We start from the raw sequence: 27,119 nt of genomic DNA on the forward strand, positions 1-27,119 counted from the left end.
GTCGTCCCACAATTGGCACTGCGGAGAGGTCGTGGGTACCCGTGGCATCGCCTAGCAACAGTGCCTGAAAAATATCCGAAGAAAAACTGTGCGGTGTGCAGGCGGCCTAAACCAGACGGGTGAATAAAACTACTTAAAGTAATGTGCTCCTATCGCCATCCAGTCCCCGGCTGTCCACCGCTCGCAGGCCGCACTCCTGCCCTTCTTAAAGGGGTTTTCAGAAAAAAAAGTAAAGGCTTACAATGTAATAAAAATGTTACTACTCTCTTATCCCAGTGACTCCCCGTCCGGCGGGCGCTGCAGCCCCGGTGCCCCCTCCAGTCATTGCGCACGTGATCGCTCAGTCTCGAGCAGTGCTTCTTCTACGGCTGCTAAGGGCTGAGCAGTCACATGCACTATGTGTGGTACCTGACCGCCCATTGTTCCTTACGGGATCCGTTTGGCGGACACGGGGCATGCAGCGATGGCGGGGAGCGGCCGTTAGAGTTGCGTATTCGCTTTTTCTTTAGGCCCTTAGAACTTTTTTAATTTATTTTTTGTTTCCATCCCAGAAAACCCCTTTAATTCTGCACATAATCCTTACTTCCAGGTTGGTTGGTTCTCCAGAGATTAGCTGCTGTTCACATTGAAGCCCCAAAGCCTCATGCATTGTGTGCAGAAGGAAACCAGACTGATAGTAAATGTGTTTTCTATTATTTTACTTTTTTTTTTTTTCCCACAAAATGCTAAATTCACACTTTTTTGTTTTCTCTCTTGCTTTAATTCCACGTTTTACTTTGTTACATAGGACTTGCACAGATTTCTAACAACACGGAAGGTGTGGGAGTTGTGTAAAGCAGAGCTGCCAGAGACCATGCCCTTTAACTGTACATGAAAAATGTGAAAACCGTTTTCTGATATCTTGCATTAAACCTGAGATAGGATCATTTGAAGTTAGAGGTCCGAAACGTGAGGCTGCACTACTGAGGGATTCTGATGGCCTAATCCCTACTGGGGTCTGTCAGGTGCAGTGGTTGACATTGATGCAATGTTGTGAGAACATATAATTGGGTTGTCATGACAACATTATGTCAGAGGACATATCACACTCCTTCAGTAGTGCAGCCTCAGGCTTTCAGCCTGTACGTTCAATCAGTTGTATCTCAGCCTAGAAGTAAGCTACCAAGAAGCTGTTTTCACTTTTTTGATGTACAATGAAGGTCCTTTTCTGATTCATTGGTTCTGTTTAGCAGTTTCCTGGTGTAAAAATGTCAGGATTGTTACCCTTTAGCTGCTGGAGAGATCTGATAATGTATTCATTGTTGTGTAGGAGAATCAGGACTTGCGGGTAGTACAGGGGTTTTTCAGTTTTATATAAGGGTCCAATGGATTTTTATAGCACTGTGGCAGGATGTCTTTGTTATGTGACTTGCTAATTGGCTTGTGCATTGTTCCAGCTTTGTCCGTTGAACAACGTCTGACGAAGATGGATCACACGGCCATCCACCCTCACCTGCTGGATATGAAAATCGGACAGGGAAAATACGAGCAAGGGTTCTTCCCCAAGCTGCAGTCGGACGTTCTGATGACTGGACCGATCAATAACAAGTAAGAGCCTGTTGTACACAACACAAAGGAGTGAAGAATGAAGGCTCTATTCACTACAGCATTTGGGCTTTCCGTTCCTCTGCTCCGTATTTGGTGCTACATACTGCACTATGTGTCCTGTTCGAAAACGGAAATTGAATGGAACCTATGTAAAAGAATAAAACTACTATAATACTACTTCCCATGTACAAGAATATAACTAGTATAATACTGCCCCCTATGTAAAAGAATAAAACTACTATAATACTGTCTCCTATGTACAAGAATACAACTATAATACTACTTCCCATGTACAAGAATATAAATACTATAATACTGCCCCCTATGTACAAGAATATAACTACTATAATACTGCCCCTATGTACAAGAATATAACTACCATAATACTGCCCCCTATGTACAAGAATATAAATACTATAATACTGCTCCTATGTACAAGAATATAACTACTATAATGCTGCCTCCTATTTACAAGAATATAACTACTATAATACTGCCCCCTATGTAAAAGAATATAACTACTATAATACTGCTCCTATGTACAAGAATATAACTACTATAATACTGCTCCTATGTACAAGAATAGAACTACTATAATACTGCCCCCTATGTACAAGAATAGAACTACTATAATACTGCTCCTATGTACAAGAATATAACTACTATAATACTGCTCCTATGTACAAGAATAGAACTACTATAATACTGCTCCCTATGTACAAGAATATAACTACTATAATACTGCTCCCTATATACAAGAATATAACTACTATAATACTGCCCCCTATATACAAGAATATAACTACTATAATACTGCCCCCTATGTACAAGAATATAACTACTGTAATACTGCTCCTATGTACAAGAATAGAACTACTATAATACTGCCCCTATGTACAAGAATATAACTACTAGAATACTGCCCCTATGTACAAGAATATAACTACTATAATACTGCCTCCTATGTACAAGAATATAACTACTATAATACTGCGTCCTATGTACAAGAATATAACTACTATAATACTGCCCCCTATGTACAAGAATATAACTACTATAATACTGCCCCTATGTACAAGAATATAACTACTATAATACTGCCCCCATGTACAAGAATATAACTACTATAATACTGCCCCCATGTACAAGAATATAACTACTATAATACTGCCCCCTATGTACAAGAATATAACTACTATAATACTGCCTCCTATGTACAAGAATATAACTACTATAATACTGCTCCTATGTACAAGAATATAACTACTATAATACTGCCCCTATGTACAAGAATATAACTACTATAATACTGTCCCCTATGTACAAGAATATAACTACTATAATACTGCCTCCTATGTACAAGAATATAACTACTATAATACTGCCCCCTATGTACAAGAATATAACTACTATAATACTGCCTCCTATGTACAGGAATATAACTACTATAATACTGCCCCCTATGTACAAGAATATAACTACTATAATACTGCCCCCATGTACAAGAATATAACTACTATAATACTGCCCCCTATGTACAAGAATATAACTACTATAATACTGCCCCCTATGTACAAGAATATAACTACTATAATACTGCCCTCTATGTACAAGAATATAACTACTATAATACTGCCCCCTATGTACAAGAATATAACTACTATAATACTGCCTCCTGTGTACAAGAATATAACTACTATAATACTGCCCCTATGTACAAGAATATAACTACTATAATACTGTCACCTATGTACAAGAATATAACTACTATAATACTGTCACCTATGTACAAGAATATAACTACTATAATACTGCCTCCTATGTACAAGAATATAACTACTATAATACTGCCCCCTATGTACAAGAATATAACTACTATAATACTGCCCCCTATGTACAAGAATATAACTACTATAATACTGCCCCCTATGTACAAGAATATATTAATATAATACTGCCTCCTATGTACAAGAATATAACTACTATAATACTGCCCCCTATGTACAAGAATATAACTACTATAATACTGCCCCTATGTACAAGAATATAACTACTATAATACTGCCTCCTATGTACAAGAATATAACTACTATAATACTGCTCCTATGTACAAGAATATAACTACTATAATACTGCCCCTATGTACAAGAATATAACTACTATAATACTGCCCCTATGTACAAGAATATAACTACTATAATACTGTCCCCTATGTACAAGAATATAACTACTATAATACTGCCTCCTATGTACAAGAATATAACTACTATAATACTGCCCCCTATGTACAAGAATATAACTACTATAATACTGCCTCCTATGTACAGGAATATAACTACTATAATACTGCCCCCTATGTACAAGAATATAACTACTATAATACTGCCCCCTATGTACAAGAATATAATTAATATAATACTGCCTCCTATGTACAAGAATATAACTACTATAATACTGCCCCCTATGTACAAGAATATAACTACTATAATACTGCCCCTATGTACAAGAATATAACTACTATAATACTGCCCCCTATGTACAAGAATATAACTACTATAATACTGCCCTCTATGTACAAGAATATAACTACTATAATACTGCCCCCTATGTACAAGAATATAACTACTATAATACTGTCACCTATGTACAAGAATATAACTACTATAATACTGCCTCCTATGTACAAGAATATAACTACTATAATACTGCCTCCTATGTACAAGAATATAACTACTATAATACTGCTACTATGTACAAGAATATAACTACTATAATACTGCTCCCTATGTACAAGAATATAACTACTATAATACTGCTCCTATGTACAAGAATACAACTACTATAATACTGCTCCTATGTACAAGAATACAACTACTATAATACTGCCCCCTATGTACAAGAATATAACTACTATAATACTGCTCCTATGTACAAGAATATAACTACTATAATACTGCCCCCTATGTACAAGAATATAACTACTATAATACTGCCCCCTATGTACAATAATATAACTACTATAATACTGCCCTCTATGTACAAGAATGTAACTACTATAATACTGCCCCCTATGTACAAGAATATAACTACTATAATACTGCCCCCTATGTACAAGAATATAACTACTATAATACTGCCCCTATGTACAAGAATATAACTACTATAATACTGCCCCCTATGTACAAGAATATAACTACTATAATACTGCTCCTATATACAAGAATATAACTACTATAATACTGCCTCCTATGTACAAGAATATAACTACTATAATACTACCCCCTATGTACAAGAATTTAACTACTATAATACTGCCCCCTATGTACGAGAATATAACTACTATAATACTGCCCCCTATGTCCAAGAATATAACTACTATAATACTGCCCCCTATGTACAAGAATATAACTACTATAATACTGCCCCCTATGTACAAGAATATAACTACTATAATACTGCCCCCTATGTCCAAGAATATAACTACTATAATACTGCCCCCTATGTACAAGAATATAACTACTATAATACTGCCTTCTGTGAACAAGAATAGAATATTGCACTCCATAAAGTGGCTTCTGTGATAAAGATGATGAGTTTACATAATCCTGGTCTTATTTGCCTCAGGCTCCTGATTTGCATAATTAAACTGCGGTGACACAGACACTTTGTATGCAAATCGGCTGCATCCTCATGAATATTAATTCTCCCTGTAAAATTTGTGACCCTCATATTTGTAGGAAACTGACACATTCTAACCTAATGACTCCCCGTGTGCTGTCACCCGTCTGCTGTCTGTATGGTGACCGTGCCGCCTGGTGCTGTGCCCGCTGCGTTCTCTTCGCTATGTAGTAGTATGTTATATAGAGGAGCGCTGCCTTCTGTTATCCTCTGTCTTGTATCTGCAGTCGCTGGGTCAGTCGGAATGCCACGGCGCAGCGCAGGAAGGACCGCCAGCGGCAGCACTCGGAGCACCTTGGATTAGACAACGACTTAAGGGAGGTATGTGGTCACAGCGGGATCGCCAACTCTATGCCAAGCGGCAGATGGCAAATTGCTCCTCTCTTACTTTATGGGTTGATCAGCGAGGCTCCCGTTTCGTCCCTTATTAGTTCTGGCCGTCCTGTATTAACCTCTTACTTTCCGCTCTCCCAGTAGATTTCCTTGTTCATATGCGATTCTAGGAAAGCTGGGTGACCACCAGTGTGGAGTTGCTACACAGTTGCCGGAGCAGCCAAACCTGCCTAGTTGTATGCAAAGCAGCAGGCAAATCGCTTTATAAATGCGCCAATATGCCATTCAGGAGCCTAAAAACGCTGGGTGCTAACAGTCATATTGCTTACAGCAGGTAAGGCTGTGAGGATTTTAGGACTTTAGATGGGACCTGCCCTTCCTTCATGTTGGCATAGTTTGGTTATCTGGTTCCCCCACTCACTTTACAGATGCTGGGGACACTGGGTGATGACTGCTAAATAGCAGCATTGTTGGTTATCACCCAGCTTTCCCAGAAACGGATAGGACTCAAAGACTCTTATCTACTAGGTTTTGCCTTTACTATTTGTCGGTACACAATCTGTTGGCATTGTACATGGGTGAGGCTTGTGGGCAAAACGTACTGGGCTCTGCCACTTCACACTGGTCTTGGATTAGTGACGATGGCATTAGAGAGGCACAAGCCCGTTACTACATTTCATACATCTCGGTTCGGGCATATGCCACTTGCTGAAATCTATGGCAAGTAAAACTTGCCATACATTTGCCTGTAAGTGAATCTGATGGGTGGCCCCTCCCAAGGCCCGCCCCCTTTTTGCATGTGCGCCATTGTGTCATTTCATTTCAATGGGAACTGCCAGAGATCACAGAGCTCCAGTCCTCGGCCGTCTCCCGCAGTCCCATCGAGATGAATTGGCATAATAGCATGGCCACCGCCATCAGAATTTCAGGACCCACCAGTGGTGATATCCGTTGATCGATGGGGGCCTCAGCAGTCGGACCGCTACTGATTGTCAACTTATCACCTATCCTATGGAGATGGGAATACTCCTCTAATGCAGTCATGGGACTCTGAGAAGGTGAGGTCTGTAGCCAATCTGTTTCTTCTTGTGGAGACCACAGAGATGGCGTAGAGACTTAGAAGCTATGCAATGCTCCCTGGGAAATGCAATATGCAAATGACAGATGGACGTATGCACATGGGCAGCTGTATTTCCCAGAGAAGCATCGCAAGGCCTGTAAGTCTATGAATGCCAACTTGGTGATCCCCAGAAGGAAAACTAGTTCCCCTTCCGATAATTGGAGACAGCAGAATGCGTCTGTCCCTCCACCTGTTGTGAAAGGTTTTCCAGGCAGCGGCGGCTGTTGCTGCCATCATACACTGGGGTTGAATCGGAGGCCGCTGCTCCGACCCCTGTGTAGTGGCCGGCGCTCGTAATTGCAGGTGCAGCTCTTATTGTAGTTACCGACTTCTGCTCCGACCCCCGCTGTACCCCAGCACTGACGGCTGGCGCTGCCTGGATGACTCCTTTAGGTACATAAGGTGCCTTCTAAAAGCCGGTGTGACAAGCATTTTTTCCATCTTCCATTTGAATACCTTAAAGGGGTTGTCCCACGGCAGCAAGTGGGGTTATACACTTCTGTATGGCCATAATAATGCACTTTGTAATGTACATTGTGCATTAATTATGAGCCATACAGAAGTTATAAAAAGTTTTTCACTTACCTGCTCCGTTGCTGGCGTCCTCGTCTCCATGGTTGCCGTCTAATTTTCGCCGTCTAATGGCCAAATTAGACGCGCTTGCGCAGTCCGGGTCTTCTCCTCTTCTCAATGGGGCTCCGTGTAGCTCCGCCCCGTCACGTGCCGATTCCAGCCAATCAGGAGGCTGGAATCGGCAATGGACCGCACAGAAGAGCTGCGGTCCACGGAGGGAGAAGATGCCGGCGGCCATCTTCACCGGTAAGTATAGAAGTCACCGGAGCGCGGGGATTCAGGTAAGCGCTGTGCTGTTTATTTTTTAAGTCCCTGCATCGGGGTTGTCTCGCGCCGAACTGGGGGGGGGGTTGAAGGAAAAAAAAAACCCGTTTCGGCGCGGGACAACCCCTTTAAGGCTGGATTCACACAGGGCGGATTTGCCGCAAAAATTCCGTTTGAAGTTTTGCCGCGGCCACTGATTCCGGGATTAGCCAGCCATGTGGACGAGATTTCTCAGAAGTCTCTTCCACACGGGATAGCGGATCTGTCGCTGCAGCGCAGATTTGCCAGCCACAGGATGTCCATTCTTTTTTTTTTTTTTTCTTTTCAGTTGTGGCCGCGCTCTTCTCTATGGGAGCGCCGTCTGCAATGGAAAAGCTTGCAGCCTAGCCGCTCCAAAACCCATTACTAAGTGCCGCGGGTTTTGAAGCAGCGCCTTCCCGGCAGAATTCTTGGGTTCTTCGCTGCGGCCAAACCGTGAGATTTCCGCTGGAAATACGCCCAGTGAGAACCCAGCTTAAAGTAACGAAAAATCATATGAAGTTCCTCTCATCGGGCCTCTGATAATCCACAAACTCTATAAAAAGAAAAGTACAACCCCCGAGACGTCAGCGCCATCAGTGCCCTGGGAGTCTCGGACACGGCAGGTGGAGAATCCCTTCCTGTCTGGGGAGGTTGAGGTCGCCCCTGCTGCAACTTGCAGCTTAGGCCACAGTCTGGCGCCGACTCCTAATTACAGATGGCGACTCAATGATTAACGCCGCCTCCATTTATTCTCGTCAGGTCGCATCCACAATATAACCAGCACTTAATATAAACCGGGCCTCGTCGCTGATGAGATCATTGCCAAGCACCCTGTTTAATGAGGTAGAAGAGAGGAGTACACTTTACGAGGCTCTTAAAGGCACAGTTCCCTTTTTTTCACGTTAACATGTTACAAGTCTTATATACTGGACCAGTCAACTCAGATTTGATAAAAGTGACAGTGGGGACTATAAATGTAGCCCTGCGAAGTGTCCTTCACAGTAAGCGTACTTGTGACATGCTACCCCTCCTCCATCATCTTCCAAGCTGCCAGGGCACACATAATAATTGACATCCAGCGGAGATTTTGTCATTGATCTGAGTGAGGTGGGGGAGGGGAGATCAGAGACTTGTAAGTCTCCCAGCCTAGTCACTTAGGACTACGTGCCGGGCATGAATGGCGTCTATTATGTGCTCGGCGCATGCAGCCGTCGGCGGGCATGCCTCATACTTGGAATTGTTCTCCAGATTCCTGCGTTGCTACATAATCCGTCCTCTCAGCTGGTGATATTTCTCTCCTCTGATCTCTAGTTATCTCCAGATTTCACGTCCCCCGTGCTTCACCTTCCATTTCCTTCCTCTGTCATCAGTTAGTTTATTTCCACATTGTGACGGTTTCCTGCCAACATAATATGGCATAAGCGTGAAGTTAGAGTAATACCGCCTTAAAATCAAGAATCTCCCAGCCCTTGTGTCTTCTGGCTGACAGCAAACCTGACCACCATGACACCTTCTACCATGACATACTAGAGTCGTGAATGTGCCCAGCTGTGGAGCGGCCCTCTTAGATTTGTCATTCAGGCATCTGGGAAAGTTGGTTAGCATCTTGTCTTGCCACTATTTGGGGTTTTTCCACCCAGCTTTCCCCTGCTCTGGAAATGGATATATAGACATAAGAGTTTACATGTAGCGGAAAATTCTGTGGCAGAATCCGCAGCATTTCCATAAAAAGTAGTCAAAATCTGCATCTTCAGTGCGGATTTTGACTTGAAATCGGCTGCATATTTCAGAAGGTACCTCCGAAATCTCTGCGCTCCCGGCACTTCCTTCATCGGGCAGCCGGCGGCCTCTAGTGAGCAGAGCGCCACTGGTCAGCTGATGCAGAATTTCCAATACATGTAAACATACCTTAAGTCTGACAACTTGGGATCCAGCACACATGCGTGAAACAAAGCAACTGCAATTCCAGTTCTAACCAGAGTGTCACTGTTTCACAGTAAAGCCAAAGAAGCGACTGCTTTACAGCATGCTGAAATTTCTTTGTTTAAAGGGGTTTTGCTAAAATTGACTTCTATCACCTGATGGTCTCGCCCTTGAAACTCCAACCGAACCTGAGAACGAGGGTCCCACTTATCCCTCTCCTCTTCACTGCATGATCACTGCACTTCCAGTGAGGAGATAGTTGAACAAAGTGTTGGTGGCGCATGTGCGGTGCCTCTCCATTCGCCTTGAATAGGGCAGATTGAAAAAGAGTACAAGTGCTTGGCTATCTCTGGCAGTCCCATGGAAATTTAATAGTGCGATACTGTGCATGCTCAGCTGAATGTAGCAAGCCCAGAGTGTGCAGGAGAGGGGGACACAGGCACCCATCTTCTAAATCTTTGAGGGTCTCAGCAGGAAGACACCCCCCCCCCCCCTCTATGGATATGTGATAAAAGTCAATTTTGAGAATACCCCTTTAAGTCTGATAAATTGGGATCACAATGACAGTGCAAAATGCATGCAATAAAGCAACTGCAATTCCAGTTCTGACCAGAGTGTCACTGTTTCACACAATAAAGCTAAAGAAGTGACTGCTTTACTGCATGCTGCAACTTCTTTAAGGGATCGGTCCCAGTTTTTTAGAACATCGAATCCATAAATCAGGAAGTTATTGTAGGTAAGCCTCTTTAAATAAAAAAAAAAATTTAAAAACTGGCAAAAAAAACATTTAAATTGCCGTCTTGGCAAATGACAATTATACCTAGGGGCCTGTTGTAGTGTTTGCTATGAGGCCTGGCGGTTCGAGTTACACCTCTGTGACTACTCGTATGTGAGCTGCAGTGGAGGCCATAGTGGTTGTCACCCAGCTTTTCCAGACACTTAAAAAATAAAAAAAAAAATCTTGGAGGGGCCGATAAGGACCTGTTACATGATGCCTCGTTGTTGCCGTTGTTTGAGCTCTTTTTATGTTGCTGTTCTGTATTCATTGTCTTCTCTTTTCTTTTGGCCATGTGCATGCCTGCTGTCTCCTCTTTTTATTTTGCCTTTTGTCCCTCTCCCCATAAGCCATCCGAGGAGACCTTACTCCGCCAGAACTCTATGACATTCTGGGAGTGGGATCAGGGGTTCCCTGCTCCAGTACGGCCTCCCAAAAAATCCTTCTCTGAGTGCTGCCTGGTACGTCTGTCCGTTTGCTCACTTACATCTGCTCTGCACCCTGCTGGCTGCCCGCGTCCCCGGCGCCGCCTCATAGATGCTTTGTAGTGGCGGTCGCTTTGATCACTCCGCTTCATCCATCCCGTAAGCAGCTTTTTCCGTATTGTGTAGACCTCCCCATCCACGCTTTGAGGCTCTAGTCATCCCAGCTCAGCGTTTGCCGCCTTTGTATCAGATGCACAATATTTATTTTACTTTGTGTTCACACAAAACTGTTTATCAGTAAAGTGCGGGGATTGGATGAGGGGAACGTCTCTGGGGCGCCAACCAACAGTCCGCACTGAAATCATAGATTGTGCTACTAAACTGCTTGCCTAAACCCATCCCTCCCCAAGAAGTCGGATGGAACTTCCTCTGTGATTGTAACGTTGTCATAAGTGACTACAATATCAGAGCAAAAGGAGCGTTCATTATGGAGGACCGACCCCTCGTATGGAGGCTCTAGTACCCTGTTGTACCGCCTTTAGCTTGGATACAAGATATGATATGGACATGGAGGCTCTAGTACCCTGTTGTACCGCCTTTAGCTTGGATACAAGATGTGATACATGTGGGTATGGAGGCTCTAGTACCCTGTTGTACCACCTCTAGCTTGGATACAAGATGTGATACAGGGGGCATGGAGGCTCTAGTACCCTGCTGTACCACCTCTAGCTTGGATACAAGATGTGATACAGGGGGCATGGAGGCTCTAGTACCCTGTTGTACCACCTCTAGCTTGGATACAAGCTGTGATACAGGCAGGCATGGAGGCTCTAGTACCCTGTTGTACTGCCTTTAGCTTGGATACAAGATATAATACAGGCAGGCATGGAGGCTCTAGTACCCTGTTGTACCGCCTCGAGCTTGGATACAAGATGTGATACAGGTGGGTATGGAGGCTCTAGTACCCTGTTGGGCCACCTCTAGCTTGGATACAAGATGTGATACAGGGGGCATGGAGGTTCTAGTACCCTGTTGTACCACCTTGAGCTTGGATACAATATGTGATACAGGCAGGCATGTAGACTCTAGTACCCCGTTGTACCGCCTCTAGCTTTGATACAAGATATATGATATGGGCATGGAGACATACAGGTTCCATATGTTATCCTGTGGCGTATCTGTCCATATTTGCTGTAACTGAGCCTCTAGATTGTTTGACAGCCTATGTTTGCACAGTCTGGTCAGAACGGCCGGTGGGGGACAATTCATCGCTACGACCATCCAGCTTCTCACATCCTAATAATGCGCCCCTCTGGTAATGGGGTGAAATCTCTTCTCTGCGTCGTAGAGGCGTCTAGTAGTCAACAAGCTCTGCAAGCAGAAGAAGAGGTCACTACACACAAGGAGCCTCCAAGAGCCTCTTATAGGCCGGGGGGGGGGGGGGGGGGAACACTATTAGGGCCTCCAGTGACAAGACCGTCCATCACCACAACTCTCATCATTTACAGATCTGCCTGAGATGGAACCGCAGGACGGGGTCTGCAGCAACATATCTTTTAGGGGCTTCATTTTTATTTTATTTTTTTGACAGAGTATAGATACAGCCCCAGAACCAAGCTGCGTATGTGGCTATAGGCCCGGGACTAAGCTATTATGTTGGCGGGGTGCAGATGAGCTGACTGGTGCCTTACAACATAAGAGTAGGAGAACTAACTTGGCTCCACAAGAAGCTGCTGTATGGCGAAAGATGATCTGGTGGGGCAGACCTGACGGGGGACATCATCCCCACCTACATCCACCTGGTACCCTCCTACAAGCTAGTGGGCCGCGTTCTGTGCTAAACCCAGAAAACTTCTTTTTAAAGACAAAACTCCTAATAGTTGACCTGGCCACAGGCAGGAGAGATTTATCTGCAGAACATTGGAGATTTGGCAAAATTTGGGATCAGACGACAGTCTGATGTCTTTATTGGTCATGGACATTGGTTGGGAGTCGGCAAAACTGCAACTACTTCAATGATATCGGCTGACTAATATGTGGGTGTCCCGACTCCCTACTGAGAGCAGACTGCCATGGAAAGGAGGATCGATCGTCTGATTACAACATGCGGGATCCCCCTGCGGGGGGCGATCTGCTGCGGGATTCCCCTGCGGCTAGTTATTCCCTTCTCCCCATTGAGAACACTTGCCCACCGAGCCGAGATCTGCCGGTGACCTACAGATAGATATATCCTGTCTCTGGCCAGTTTTTTCTTCTCCTCCTTCATTCTTTTGTGCCTGATGAAACACCAAAATTAAAGCTTGGACCGCCGCCTCTCAGCGGATCTGACGTGTCATAGCGACATTTTAGACTCTCTTGAAGCAATACAGGAAGATATGGTTGCCATGATGCACACGGCCATTAACCCTTTCTCTCCCAAGGCTTTTGGAACCATCTTCATCCACGTGTTACACCCGGCCCTCACGGACGCCTTCAAGGCTACAATTTTGCATCTAAAATGTTTTAAAAGGAAATGCGCGCAAATTCATGTTGGTGTCTAAAAGTCTGACCCAAGCAAAGCCGGAAAGACGCGCAACAAGTAATACTTGGGGTGCTTGAAGAAAGCCGTGGAGCAAAGGGGTGGGCTAGAATAAGAAATTATAACTGCAGTGTGGGTATTGCAGTCTCATTCACCTTTGTTTGTCCTGTAGGAGAGAACGGGATGAGGGGCGCGGGCGGCCACGCCATACGTACAGGGTGTCTCCTGTGGAAATGCCCATATGGAATGAAATCTCTTTGGCGGACGGTGATGCAATTTTGCATATAAGCCGCGGGGAAAGGCGGAAACCTGATAGCCGTGTCACCATTACGGCCATTCGGAATTCTGCCATCTTGGATTTAAGTATAATTTTCCAGTGGGAAGGCAGGAGCGTGACGTATCGGACTGGTAGCGAATATCACCAGAGAAGCAATGGTCTGCGCCATTCTAACAACTTCATTCGTCCAGATTTCAGTTTATCAGCGATGGAACCGGTTTCTTGGAAATAAGTTTGCCGGCTGCACCATTGGGCGACTCCGACCCGTGGGCTTCTGTCGCCTGATGTGGGAATGATCTCAACACCTTCTGCTTGAGAGAACACCACATTTCACATTGCCTGTAATGAAGCAGAAGCACTGCGTTAACACGAGAACGAATAAAGTTATGCGAAAATGAAGCCCACCATTGTTTTTCTGGTGAAATTCTCTGCCAGTCTGATGCATCACACATCTACCTTCCCATTGGAAGTTGAATCCAAGATGGCGAGATGAGAAATGGCCGTCGTGTTGGGGACATGGCTAAGAGGTTCCTCCTTTTTCCAGCTTGTTTGCATAATTGTATCACCGGTTGCCAAACGGTTTTCGTTCTATATGGGCTTTTCCACACTCAAAAGATACCCTATATATTTTGTAATATCCCTTTAAGAAATGGGGGGGAGCACATGGGTGGAGGGGGATGAATGAGGGAGCTCCTTCTTTTATCCTCATTCACTCAGTATTGAACAATGGCGCTGCCGTCTGCTCTGTAATTTAATGAATGGCAGCTAAAAATCCCCTCCCCCATCTTTAGAAACCAAGGATAGATGACGAAGAGGTCAAAACGAGCAGCCAAATATTGCAGTATATGCAGGAGCCATTATTGCGGTATTGGAAGCTGCAGAAGCAAGTGAACCCCGATCACCGGGTCCCCCCATGCATTAAAATAAATATCCGTGGTGGTTCGCCTGTCCCCCGCCGTCGGCTCCGGTCTCCGCTGTCTGTTTACTGAAAGCCGTGATGTTACTCAGATCTGCTATAGCGGCTAATGATGGCGCTCGGCCATGATTACGGAGCGCTGTCATTGGCTGCTACAGCTTGTTTGTGGACGGGCTCAACATAGGAAATGAAAGGAAGAAGAGCGGGAAGAAGTGAGTCGTTTTTTTAATTTAATGCATGGGGGCCCTGCTGACGGGTTTCCTTTAACTCTGATAACCCCTTTAAAAATATTTGTATTAATGTATTCAAAATTCAGCGTTGACTTATTCCATGATGAATGGAGTTCAAGCTGTTGAGTTGTACTATTCCATCTGTCTGCAGCCACCACTAGGGGGAGCTCCCTGCATACAGTTAGATCTTTAAAGGTCTTTATGAGCTGATTAAAGAGGCCACCGCCCCCAGCCTCTTCTTGGGTGGCCAGTGATGTCGCATTCCTTCGTCATGTCGCCTGAGAGCAGCTCAGTCCCATTCCAGTGAATGGAGTAGAGCTACAATACCAGGCACAGCCACTATACAATGAACGGCGCTGTGCCTGGTATAGACTGAAGGAACTACTGCTCACCCGAGTGCCGCTGTCACTTCAATCATCTGATCGTCGGGGATCACAAATGGTAGACTTTCACCAATCAGCTATTGAGGAATACCCTGGGGATGGTTCAATAGTTTTTTTGTTTTTTTTTTACTGGTCTCTAGTGGAGACTATTGGTAGTAAGACTTTTATCACTTAGCGCTATGCAGAGGATTTGGAGGGGCTCTGACCGATAGAACAAGACCTTGAGAGATAAATCTGTTTCGGGAGTGGATTGAATAACAAGCGGAGGCTTTCATGAGATTCATCTATTTACTTATCGCTTTATCTTCTAATTGCAGAAATATATGCAGGAAGCGCGGAGCTTGGGGAAAACGGTGCGGCAGCCCAAACTGTCAGATCTGTCCCCGGCGGTGATCGCACAGACGAATTCAAAGTTTGTCGAAGGATTACTGAAGGAATGCCGGATGAAGGTGAGCGCCGCGGTCGTTACCCACTTTGTACTTAAAGTCCTAATTAAAGGGGTTGTCCCGCGGCAGCAAGTGGGTCTATACACTTCTGTACGGCCATAATAATGCACTTTGTAATATACATTGTGCATTAATTATGAGCCATACAGAAGTTATAAAAAGTTTTATACTTACCTGCTCCGTTGCTGGCGTCCTCGTCTCCATGGTGCCGACTAATTTTCGCCCTCCGATGGCCAAATTAGCCGCGCTTGCGCAGTCCGGGTCTTCTCCTCTTCTCTATGGGGCTCCGTGTAGCTCCGCCCCGTCACGTGCCGATTCCAGCCAATCAGGAGGCTGGAATCGGCAATGGACCGCACAGAAGCCCTGCGGTCCATGAAGACAGAGGATCCCGGCGGCCATCTTCAGCAGGTGAGTATGAAGACGCCGGACCGCCGGGATTCAGGTAAGCGCTGTGCGGGTGGGTTTTTTAACCCCTGCATCGGGGTTGTCTCGCGCCGAACGGGGGGGGGGGTTTAAAAAAAAAAAAAACCCGTTTCGGCGCGGGACATCTCCTTTAACTTTAAAGGGGAAAAGTGAATGGGGTGTCGGGGTGCCAGAAACAAAAAGCAAGTGGGTGCGCCCTACATATATGAGCAGGCACTGTAGATGTAGTGTATAGACCGTAGCCCACATGTCGCCCTCCTTATAGGTCCCGTATCCTCAATGTATAGGGCTAAGCACTGCGCCGCCTTTGTACTACCAAATCCAATCGCCGCCCGCCCTCCTGATCCGCCGGCGCGCGCTCTGCTGTGTAGATTGGAAGGGATTAGAACAATATTTTCTGTGTTTATGGCTGGTGGCCCTATAATTAATGAACGGGGCGGCCGTCAGACTGGGGAGGGTTCTGGCATGTAAACCCTGACTAATTAAGGATGCTGCCAACTAAACTGCTGTCAAGTTGGGTCAAGTCGAGAACGAGATCTGTTGGCGAGCCATGCACGGAGCAGATTGGGCCTGTTCCCGGCGGCACTGACGGGGTTAACGAGGGGGTTATATAAAGTCTGCGGCGCTGCTGATCCTCTTCTGTATAATTGATTAGACGAAGCGCATGTTGGTGGAGAAGATGGGCCACGAAGCCGTGGAGCTGGGACACGCAGATGCCAACATAACGGGATTAGAAGAGAACACTCTGATCGCCAGCTTGTGCGACCTGCTGGAGCGGATCTGGAGTCACGGCCTACAGGTCAAACAGGTAATGCCCAGTGAGCGCGCCCCACGTGTATGGGGTGTGGGCTGGAGGGTGCAGAGGTCTGAGAGCTAGGGAAGTGATGCCCATGAAGTACCAGTCTCCTTCCTCCGCAGGCAATCACTGCAGATCAGCCCAAATATTCCACCTGTGGTGTGTGCCCCCCTAGGAAGTTGATTGTACACTGGCAGAATTGATCTGTTATGGACACTTGTGCCCAATTATCGCCCTTTGTAAAACACTCCTTTTCCAGCTGATGGCATGTTTTACGTAGGTGCTGTTGGCAGCACATCTCCCCAGGGCTGATGACAGAAAGGAAGTTGTATGGTGGACAGTTGTATTAACGATTGATTCACCCCCCAGTGCAGTTTGCATCAGCTTCTGTAGTGACCCCTTAATCCTTTCATATCCCAGGGCTTATATTTGCGTCCTGGGTATACGGTTTGTATAGAGCGGGATTGGGTGCCGACCCTGCTCTGTACGCGGTGGGTGCCGACCCTGCTCTGTATGCGGTGGGTGCCGACCCTGCTCTGTATGCGGTGGGTGCCGACCCTGCTCTGTATGCGGTGGGTGCCGACCCTGCTCTGTATGCGGTGGGTGCCGACCCTGCTCTGTATGCGGTGGGTGCCGACCCTGCTCTGTATGCGGTGGGTGCCGACCCTGCTCTGTATGCGGTGGGTGTGTTTTTAAAGAACTGACAACACCATTTAAATGCCCCCAATTGGTTTTTCGGGGTCCACAACTGTTCCCGCAATGGGATTGCTGGGTGCAGTTTGGTTGCCACGGCAGTCTGGGGCTTTCTGAAGGTCCCGAAAGCTGCCATTACAGGTTGCCTAATGACTCATATCTACATAGACTGCCTGTCAGGAAGTGGTATAATGTAATGTTGTCGTTGCATAATATTCTGAGTGATCAAACTATCAGAAGTTCAAGTCCCTGTGAGGGCAAAAAAGTTTTCTTAATAAAAATATAAGGTAATAAAAGTTAAACCCCTTTCCTCTTTGGTATTGCCGTCTCCGTAAAGGTCCAGTTCATTAACATACAGTAAGTTATTTATCCCGCATGGTAAAGGTTGTGCAACAAACCCCAGAATTGCTCTTTTTTTGGTCGCCTTCTCTAAAGAAAAAAAGAATATGTAAGAGATGATCAAAAAAGTTCTATGTACTCCAGAATGGTACCAATAGAAAATCCGGGACGTTCCACACATAAACCAGCGCCATCAACGGAAAAATACAGTTATGGCGGTTAGACGAGGGCGAGAACATTCTTTTTTTTCCCCCAAAGAATTATTTTTAAAGTATTACAGCAAAAACTGGAAAAATATATAAATTTGGTGTCCTATTAGTCGGCCTCGCCCACAGAAGAAGGTCGTCATTTAGATTTTTTTTTTTTTTTTTTTTTAAAGTGGGGAGGAAAAAATAAAACCTGATAACAGCTTTTTTTTTTTTTTTTTTTTTTTTTTTTAAATTGTGCTCAATCAGTGGTTATCGGGTCGCTGTCGGTGTGTCAATGGGAACAGAGCCTGCAATGCCAGCCCGGGCTGTCGACGTCTGGCTACGTACACACTATAGAGGACCTGGCAAAAAACTGGCGCCGGGGTTCTCTAGCCGTAGACCTCCACCGATCCACTATTGAGGGCTTGTTCTGACCTGGACATTAAAGTGAAGGTCTTCAGTGAGCTTAGTCACGGCTGCAGGCAGTTAGATGTTTATCATTGAACCCTCTGACAGCATGACTTGTGTTTAAGGCATTTGGACGTCACCTTAAATGGTCACGGACTTCAACTGGTGCCTAAGTGATGGCCAATGACTAGCAAAAGTGCAAAACACTCGACTTTCCTAAAATGGCATTTTTGTGCTTAAAATCCTTCAAAAGTGCCCGCCATTAGGGGTCTCCCTTCCTTGTAATTTTGCTGTCATGTCAAGTCCGTCTTTAGTTGCTTAAAATACTGAGATATATAACAGGAAGTGGGGGTGCTATTTCATGCTGTCCATAGAAGAGAAATGGGAGAAGGAAACTGTTGCAGAGAGAGACTGATTTCACACAGCTATAAGTAGTTTACTGTGGCAGCTACTGGAATCGCATCTACACTGCTCAGTACTGCTGTACATTGTCCTCCATGCTGCTGTTATGACTGTGTGCACTATAGTGTTACAGAGCAGAATCTGTTGTCTCCCATACACTGCACCCTCAGAAGAGTTAGTGTACACCCACCAGCACTGGGATAATTAAACGGTGGATATAGCCCGCCGGCAGGGAACGCTGGTGATGAAGGTCATGTAATGGCCAGGTATAGTGTACACATTGGACAGATTATTGGCAAGTTGTGTGAAAACTGGCGGTCCACTTGAAGGATTTGGTTTAGATAAAGACAATTGGAATTGATGCAAGTTTTGTATTCCTTTCAGGGCAAATCTGCTTTATGGTCTCATCTGCTGCAATACCAGGAAAGGGCGGAGAGGCACGAGCACAATCTAGAATCGCCGAGTAAGTCTCCTTTAAAACTAAAGGATTGGTATTCTTACTAAAGGTATTCCTACTACAGAGAATGTCCCGTGTGGGTGTTCCTCAGCTAGATGTTCGACACGAATATAACAGATCCCGGGTGTCCATCTCGAATGTGTAACTTAAAGGGGTATTCCAGTCTTTAACTGATGACCGGTTCCCTGGATAGGTCATCAGTAGTTGGACAGGGTCTGCCACTTGGGACTCTTGTCCATCAGCTGATCATCTGGGCCGCTGTCATAAATGGTCATAGGAAGCAGGGCGGAGTGCTGGCTTCACCCCCGCTGTAATCAGTGGAAGCACCACGCTTCTCCTATGCTTCCTGCTCGGGACAGGATGTGACATCCCGACCGTGAGAGTAGCAGAAAGCAGCAAAACACTCCCGCGTGGCCCCCTGCTTCCTCTGCTCATTTATGACGACATCTGGGTCGCTGCTAGGGCCGTGGGCCAAATGATCATGTGATGGAAGGGGTCCTGAGCGTCGGAACCCCATCAACCAACTACAGGTGGGCTCTCAGGAATCGGGTCATCAGTTAAGGACTGGAATACCCCTTTAAGATATTGCCGTATTATAACTATGATGCAGTTTTTCAGTATGCTAAAAAGCAACCTTATCGTCCACAGGCAGGGGGGTCTGATGGATCCAGAGGCCCCTGACCACTACCTTAATAATCAGTGCACTGAGTGATCATAAGGAGAGCCATATATTGCGCAGCTGCACAGTCGTCCTTCTCTGCCCGATCATTCCCCTCCAGCAGATAATGCTGGAAATCACTCATATGTATGTAGTGGAGCTGTATGTGCTGTGTGTGCGCATGTACATTGTGCGTGCGCAGGGCTCTGTGTGTATATTGTGAACTTACATTCCGCTTGTGCCATTGTTTGAATGGACACACAAGGTTTGCTAGGAGCGGACTGTTCACTGTTAACCCCCTATTTCATACATGAGTTTCATTTCATAGAATACGTTTTTCTGGCATTACAGTTGCCCTGGCCCCGGAGCGGCGAAAATCAGACACTGGTGTACCGATGCCGTCTTTACGTGTGTCACTAACTCAGGACATGAGGTATGTAAGGGGCCATAAGATAATGGTGGTGGTTGTTCCCTCCTTCCCTCTCTCTCTCTCTTGGCAATGGAAGCCCTAAATTCCCTCCGTCTACCTGAATTTTCTGATGGGACCCCCCCTGTAACGGAAAATGGGGGTCCTGAAGGTCCCTGAATGAATGAAGCATTGGTCACGTGCACACCGCCACTTCATTCACTTCAGCACAGCTTCTGGAAATGGCTGACCACTTGATTATATGTGTGACCATGGCTTTATTTGTTTAGGGACATTTAGGATCCCTCTTTTTGTGACTGATGGGGTGCAGCAGTCAGACCCCCACCAATAGGGATCCCATATGGATGAAGGGGAGAACTTTAGTTTCATGGGACATTCCTGACTACTGCAGACATGAGCCATAGTTAAATGGTGGAAGTCTAGTGACCTGCAGACTCCACTAGGTGGCGCTAAATGTATTCAGTAATACATCAGTAGTTAGTAGCTGAGTGCCACCTAGTGAAGACGATGACTGTTGACCCCTGTGGCCATCTGAAATGGCTTTCCATAAATGAGTACGACTGGACATTCTCGGGTAGATCTTGCAGTCAGTATATATGGCGGCACCTGACTTGGGAGGGAACTCTACTGCTTAACCCATCACTATGCAGGAAATCTGATTTTCCTTTCATTTCTAGACATATCCAGAACTTGAGTGTTATAAAGACAGATGTGGGCCGAGCAAGAGGCTGGATACGGCTGTCCCTGGAGAAGAAACTGCTATCTCAGCATCTCAAGCAGCTTCTGACCAACCAGATGCTCACCAAGTGAGTGATTGCTGACGGGGCCAAGTGGGCTGTGTGCCTACTGGCATGGTTGACGTATGGGTCTAGGTGTGCCGCCTGCCTGCGCGGTTGCCGTATGGGTCTAGGTGTGCCGCCCGCCTGCGCGGTTGCCGTATGGGTCTAGGTGTGCCGCCTGCCTGCGCGGTTGCCGTATGGGTCTAGGTGTGCCGCCTGCCTGTGCGGTTGCCGTATGGGTCTAGGTGTGCCGCCTGCCTGCGCGGTTGCCGTATGGGTCTAGGTGTGCCGCCTGCCTGTGCGGTTGCCGTATGGGTCTAGGTGTGCCGCCTGCCTGCGCGGTTGCCGTATGGGTCTAGGTGTGCCGCCTGCCTGCGCGGTTGCCGTATGGGTCTAGGTGTGCCGCCTGCCTGTGCGGTTGCCGTATGGGTCTAGGTGTGCCGCCTGCCTGCGCGGTTGCCGTATGGGTCTAGGTGTTGTCGTATTGGCTGATACTGCAGGCAGCACAAGCTAGGTCTGTGCGGTTCTTGCGAGACTGACGTTGTGTGGTTCTAGCTTGTGCTGCCGGCCTCGGCTGATGCCAGTTATATGGCTGTCCGTGCGCTGACTGCTGTTCTCCTTGCAGGAAGTTATACAAGCGCTACGCCTTCCTGCGCTGTGAGGAGGAGAAGGAGCAGTTCCTCTACCACCTCCTGTCACTGAATGCGGTGGATTACTTCTGCTTTACCAGCGTCTTCACCACGATCAGTAAGTTGGCGAGCGAAGATGATCGGGTCTACCAATTCAGAATTTCACGTAAACCTCTTACAATTTTACAAACAACTTTAATCTTGTGATCCCTTATATCATATACTGCAATACTTCAGTATTGCAGTATATGGTATTTCTGCCGGCTTTCTCTTAGGACGGGCCGTAGGCAGAAATTAATGGCGGCCCTGAGGGTCTTTAGAAGGCCCTAGGCTCTCATTAAAACCAAACGGTATCTCTCGATCTTATCGCAGGGGAAGCCTTTTGGGACCCTTGATCACAGACCACGACATATAAATGCCGCTGTCAGAATAAATGGTGGTAATTAAATGGCCGGTGCTCATTGCTGACTGGGATTTCATTAAAATCATGAGCCGTAACTGCAATTACAAGCGGCGGCCACTACACAAGGATCGGAACAGCGGCTTCTGCTCCGACCCCGGTGTTTCCCGGCACAGACTGGGGACACTGCTTGGGAAAACCCCTTTTAAAGAGATAACGGCCACGAGCAACATAAGTGCTGGTCATGGCTGTTGCCAGCAGGCGTCGGCTGTCACATACAGCCGGTATCCACCATGTATAAAGTGGGATTGGCTCCCAATCCCGTTTTATACAAACCCTGATGTTTGCTCAAAGGCATCAAAGGGTTAAATTTTGAGCACAAAATCCTTATTCGGCGGCCCCTACAGATTGTCGCCCTTCGATAATCCAGTTTTGCTATTCTTGACTCATTAAATCAGCGACGACTCCATGAAAGAAGCGGTTGTGTAATCTGGCAGCGCCGCGCCAGGATCATCTGCAGGACGCTGACCCACTTATTATGCACAAAGATGTCTGAGTGATTCGTGAGACTTAATGAATCCCTTTTGTCCCCAGTGATTCCATACAGAGCGCTGATCATCCCCATCAAGAAGCTGAGCAATGCAATCATCACCTCCAACCCGTGGGTGTGCATCTCGGGAGAGCTGGGGGACACCGGAGTCATGCAGATCCCCAAGAACCTGCTGGAGATGACTTTTGAGGTTTGCAGGAGTCTCGCGTCCCCTTCAGTAGTCTACGCGATAGTCGCAGCTCTTGTCCTTGCTGTAATTTGCTTCCTGCTGGTTCCTTGACTGTAGATCCCGCCGGTCGGCTGACATTCTGGGAGTTTCCCACCCTTACTATTACTTTCTCATCACATGTTAAATGATACTGCATATACACTGATGGCCCCTTTATTAAAGCCTCCGGCAATCACGCAGATGGCGCTTCCATGTGTGGCAATTAGAGCCGTGACCCCAGAGCATAACATCACGTAACAGATTAATGCAGATTATAATGGGATGTATAGAATTGTTCTCCCCTTCTTACACGATTTATTTTCTTATCGCTTCTTCATCAGTGTCAGAATCTGGGGAAGCTCACGACCGCCCAGCTGGGGCACGACAACTCAGGACTTCTGGCCAAATGGTTGGTCGACTGCGTCTTGGTCCGAAACGAAATAACTGGGCACACGTACAAGTAAGCAATTTGTGGAATTGGATTTAATATCTGATTTGTAGTTCTATAGAAGAGCGATCCAATGCTCCTCAGCCAAGTTCTCCAAAAGTATCCTCAGTTCCAAGCTTTGGCCGTCCTTCGTTTCCTCCTGACCTTCCTGCCGGCCGTCTGACTTTATACTGGTGCACTAAAGTGTAAGAGAACAAGCCATAAAGTAGGACCTCTGTGGCTGGAGCTCAGTCACCCCACCCTTGTGGAGCTAGTTCTTCATGTAATCCCTGGTGGCTCCAGTATATGGAGGCCTGTACGTTCCTCCATAGACTCAGTCATGTCATCACTAATCTATAAATTACGGCATTTACAAGATGCATTCTGGTTCCAAGGTCTCCTAAGAGTATTGTCCCTTCCCAACATCCTCTACCCTTGGCGTCTACATTTTCTCACAACCTCGATGTCCTGATTACGTAGCGGCTGCGAATGATTATTTAGGGGTCTGTTTTGCCCACTAGAAGATTGCTGATGCAAGAGCCGCACAGAAAAACAGCATGACCACAGACTGCCCATCATTGGGAGAAGCTAAAAGTCTGTTAAGTGCAAGGAAGCATTAAGGAACTATTTCAAAGTTGAGGAAACCAATGACGAATGGCCGCCCAAGGCGCAGGAACGTTGTTGGTCTGCATTCACGGCACCCACCTGGAGGGAACGTTCTACATCTTCAGGGCTTCACACAGGCTGGCGTGCACAGATCCTACAGAAATGCTGACTTTGCAGGCAATCTGTTCCACACTTAGTCGGTGGTCCTCCATAACCACTTGTCGGACCGGTGGTGCTGGTGCGTGGCCTTTTAGGCTCGTTTTCTCGTGATATTCAGCCGCCTTTGAACGATCGCCCATGAATGTACGTTTTTCACGTCCAAGACACCTTCATCGGATGTCTCACTCAACGAGTGATGAATGTCAGTGGGTGTCCTTCCACGAAAGAGAAGAGAATGGATGATTGCCTGAAGTTAACTATTTTGAGTACTGGAAATGCTTGTAACTCCACATGGGTTCTGTGTGCTGGACGCTGCCACCGTCTATCTCGCTCATCCCTGAAGCCCGCAGTGTTTACTGCTAATCCTGAGGAAAAGAGACCTTAGAACGTGAATGCACCTCATAGTTGCCTTTTTGGCAGGTTTCTCCTGCTGAGAGCATTGGCTGCTTTTCTCCGCCTGCGAGGTGGGTCTGCAGGAACGTGTGACAGCAGCACTCTACGTGTTTAATACCAGAATAAAGAAGCAGAACTCTTGTATATACGAACCACATACAAATACAAGGTTCTTGGCACGTGGTGATCAAAGCATGTGGGCCCATCCACCACGTCCAGGTGACCATGTTTACAGACAGGTCCTAATGCTTACAGATACCTCTCTTTTGGATACCGGGCTTTATGGTCTAATTTAAATGACTGTCTGTTAAGGTAGGAAACCCATCTTTCATCACTTTTCTCTCTAGGCCTGTACCCTTTTCAAATGAAGGAAATTAGGATGCCAAGCTCTATGGTGGTTATTACAAAGGCTGGGGCAGATGGGTAAAGAGTGCATATAGCCCGGTATCCTACTACCCTGAATCACTTTGAGTCCCAGGCGCAAAAGAGAGGTATCTGTTGGTGTTTGCACCCGTCTGTAAGCATGGTCACCTGGACGTGTTGGATGGGCCCACATACTTTGATCAAAATATGGTAAGAACCCGGCATTGTTATATGGTTAGTAAAGGGTTCTGCAATTCTATCCAGATATTAAATGTATGAGTGCTGCCGATGCCACGATGTGTTCTCACAGCCATGGTTGACTTGCACCTATGCATATAATTTATGGGATGTGCAGACCTTGTGGGAGGGTCAGCTTGACTGTCTGCCTATTTCTAACCCTATACAAACTGTCCGGGAGAAGCTGGAGAACAGCTTCCAGGCATCGTATTCATGCAGTGTTGTGGGAAGGAGGCAAGAAGTGGGATGTGAAGAAGGTGCTGCACAGGGCGGGGATAGAGCGGGGGTGTATGACCTGTATACCAGGAGAGGGATGGGTAGAATAATTGTGCCACACGGAGGTAAATCGAGGTCCTCGCTGTCCTCTTATTATTTTCAGCCATCTACAGAGACTGGTGAAATATCCTTGCTCTGTAATTGGCTCGTAGATTTCATCTGACATATTGGTGTAATGCTAGAGAAGTTTATCTCTTCAGATTAGTGTCGCTTTGGGGCAGCTTGGATCTGGGTCATTTGTCTCCGCTGTCCTGCTGTAGCGGCCATAGTGCTCCTCATCTTAGACTTCTGTCAGCAGCTTCCACTTGGTCCTACAGAGTTCACTGGGATGTGTCGCATTGTAGGAGATGTGATGTTTCCACCATCTGATGAGGTGTAGAACGCTGAATACCCAAAATGCACTGCAGTATGGCAAGCTATTGCCTCCGTATAAGAGTTGTGCTTTAATTTGGGCAGATGTAGGAAATCTCTTCTCTTTGGTTCTAGATTCCCATGTGGACGTTGGTTGGGAAAGGGAGTAGATGATGGAAGTCTGGAAAGAGTCCTAATCGGAGAGCTTATAACGCCAGTGTCCGACGACGATCTTGGAAAGCAGTGTCGGACCCCACCTCTGCAGAAATCCCCCACCATGGCCCGCAGGCTGAGCATTACCTCCCTAACGGGGAAGAATTCCAGTAAGTCTGTAGCGGATATAGGGGTGGGGGTTACGTTTTTTTTCGTTGCTGGGCGTCAAGTTGGCGAGAGGAGACTTATAGGCCATGCAATGCTCCTCTGGGAGGTTTAGTATCCAAATGGGAGATGGTGTAATGCCTGTGAAGCAGCCTTCCAACAGGTGGCACTGCTGAGACATTGTACCATCTGCAATTTGCATACGAATATCAGCTGGTGATGGACATGGGCATTAAATGGGTTTTCTGGGATCTCCTATTGATTAGATATCCTCAGGATAGGTCATCAATAGTTGATTAGTTGGGGTCTGCTGCTCACAACCCCGGTGGATCGGGTGCCTGCTGTCAGCACCCTACACAGCGGAAGGTGATGCTCCAACCCCTATATAGTGGCCGGTGCTTGTAACTGCAGCTGGGGTCCCCTTGACTTTAATGAGAGGTGCGCCTGCAATTTCAGTATTGGCCAATACACGGAGCTCAGAGCAGCAGCTTCCGCTCTGACCCCCGTGTATAGCGGCGCTGACAGCAGTGCCTGATCAGCTGCGGACCCCAGCCTTGGTAGATGGGGCATTAATAGTATTTTCCTGGAAAACCCCTTTAATTAAATGCTCCCAAACCAGTAGCTCTCGGGGAGCCGCAAACAGGGGACCTATCTGCAGATGCTATGAGCCTTTCAATATGTGTGGTCTCTCTCATGAGGACTCCTAGTATGTACATATATAAATCAGCTATAGCATTAAAACCTTGTCCATCGAGGCCCGGACTCCACAAGACCTCTGAAGAGTCCCGTAGTATCTGCACCAGACATCACTGCAGATCCTTTAAGTCCTGTAAGTTGCTCGGTGCGGCCTCCATGGATCCACTTGTTTCTCTCGAAGGAATTAACACACCCGGCTGTCCTCATGATATGAGAAGACGTGATTTATAAGACCGCCTTCCTCCATTGTAGAATTGTGGTGCTCACCTGCCCATTATAGGCAGATGGGGGTCACATGGGCAGTCTGACAAGTAGGTGCAGCGCCCCGTTAACAGCTGCGATGTCATGCGTGATCCGACAGCTTTCTATCATCTCTAGCAGGGACTTTATCAATAATAGTCCTACAGCCGGACCAGGCTGACTAGTCTTCACTCCCTGCACACATCAATGATCCTTGGGCAGCCTTT

At 46.5% G+C, this 27,119-nt stretch overlaps 1 protein-coding gene across 2 annotated transcripts in view; it reads left to right on the top strand.

The window, feature by feature from the left end:
• DENND5B (DENN domain containing 5B) overlaps positions 1–27,119 on the top strand; it is a 92,206-nt gene that overhangs the window by 44,440 nt on the left and 20,647 nt on the right. For both annotated transcript variants that reach the window (XM_066590235.1, XM_066590236.1), the window contains 11 exons: positions 1,437–1,587; positions 5,493–5,586; positions 15,341–15,472; positions 16,548–16,700; positions 19,103–19,181; positions 20,185–20,266; positions 20,938–21,066; positions 21,665–21,786; positions 22,663–22,808; positions 23,168–23,286; positions 25,774–25,961. In XM_066590235.1, the coding sequence (XP_066446332.1) occupies positions 1,437–1,587; positions 5,493–5,586; positions 15,341–15,472; positions 16,548–16,700; positions 19,103–19,181; positions 20,185–20,266; positions 20,938–21,066; positions 21,665–21,786; positions 22,663–22,808; positions 23,168–23,286; positions 25,774–25,961 (1,395 nt within the window). The remainder of the gene's footprint in view (positions 1–1,436; positions 1,588–5,492; positions 5,587–15,340; positions 15,473–16,547; positions 16,701–19,102; positions 19,182–20,184; positions 20,267–20,937; positions 21,067–21,664; positions 21,787–22,662; positions 22,809–23,167; positions 23,287–25,773; positions 25,962–27,119) is intronic.

The sequence above is a fragment of the Eleutherodactylus coqui genome, chromosome 2, assembly GCF_035609145.1.
Source record: "Eleutherodactylus coqui strain aEleCoq1 chromosome 2, aEleCoq1.hap1, whole genome shotgun sequence".
Classification (NCBI taxonomy): domain Eukaryota; kingdom Metazoa; phylum Chordata; class Amphibia; order Anura; family Eleutherodactylidae; genus Eleutherodactylus; species Eleutherodactylus coqui.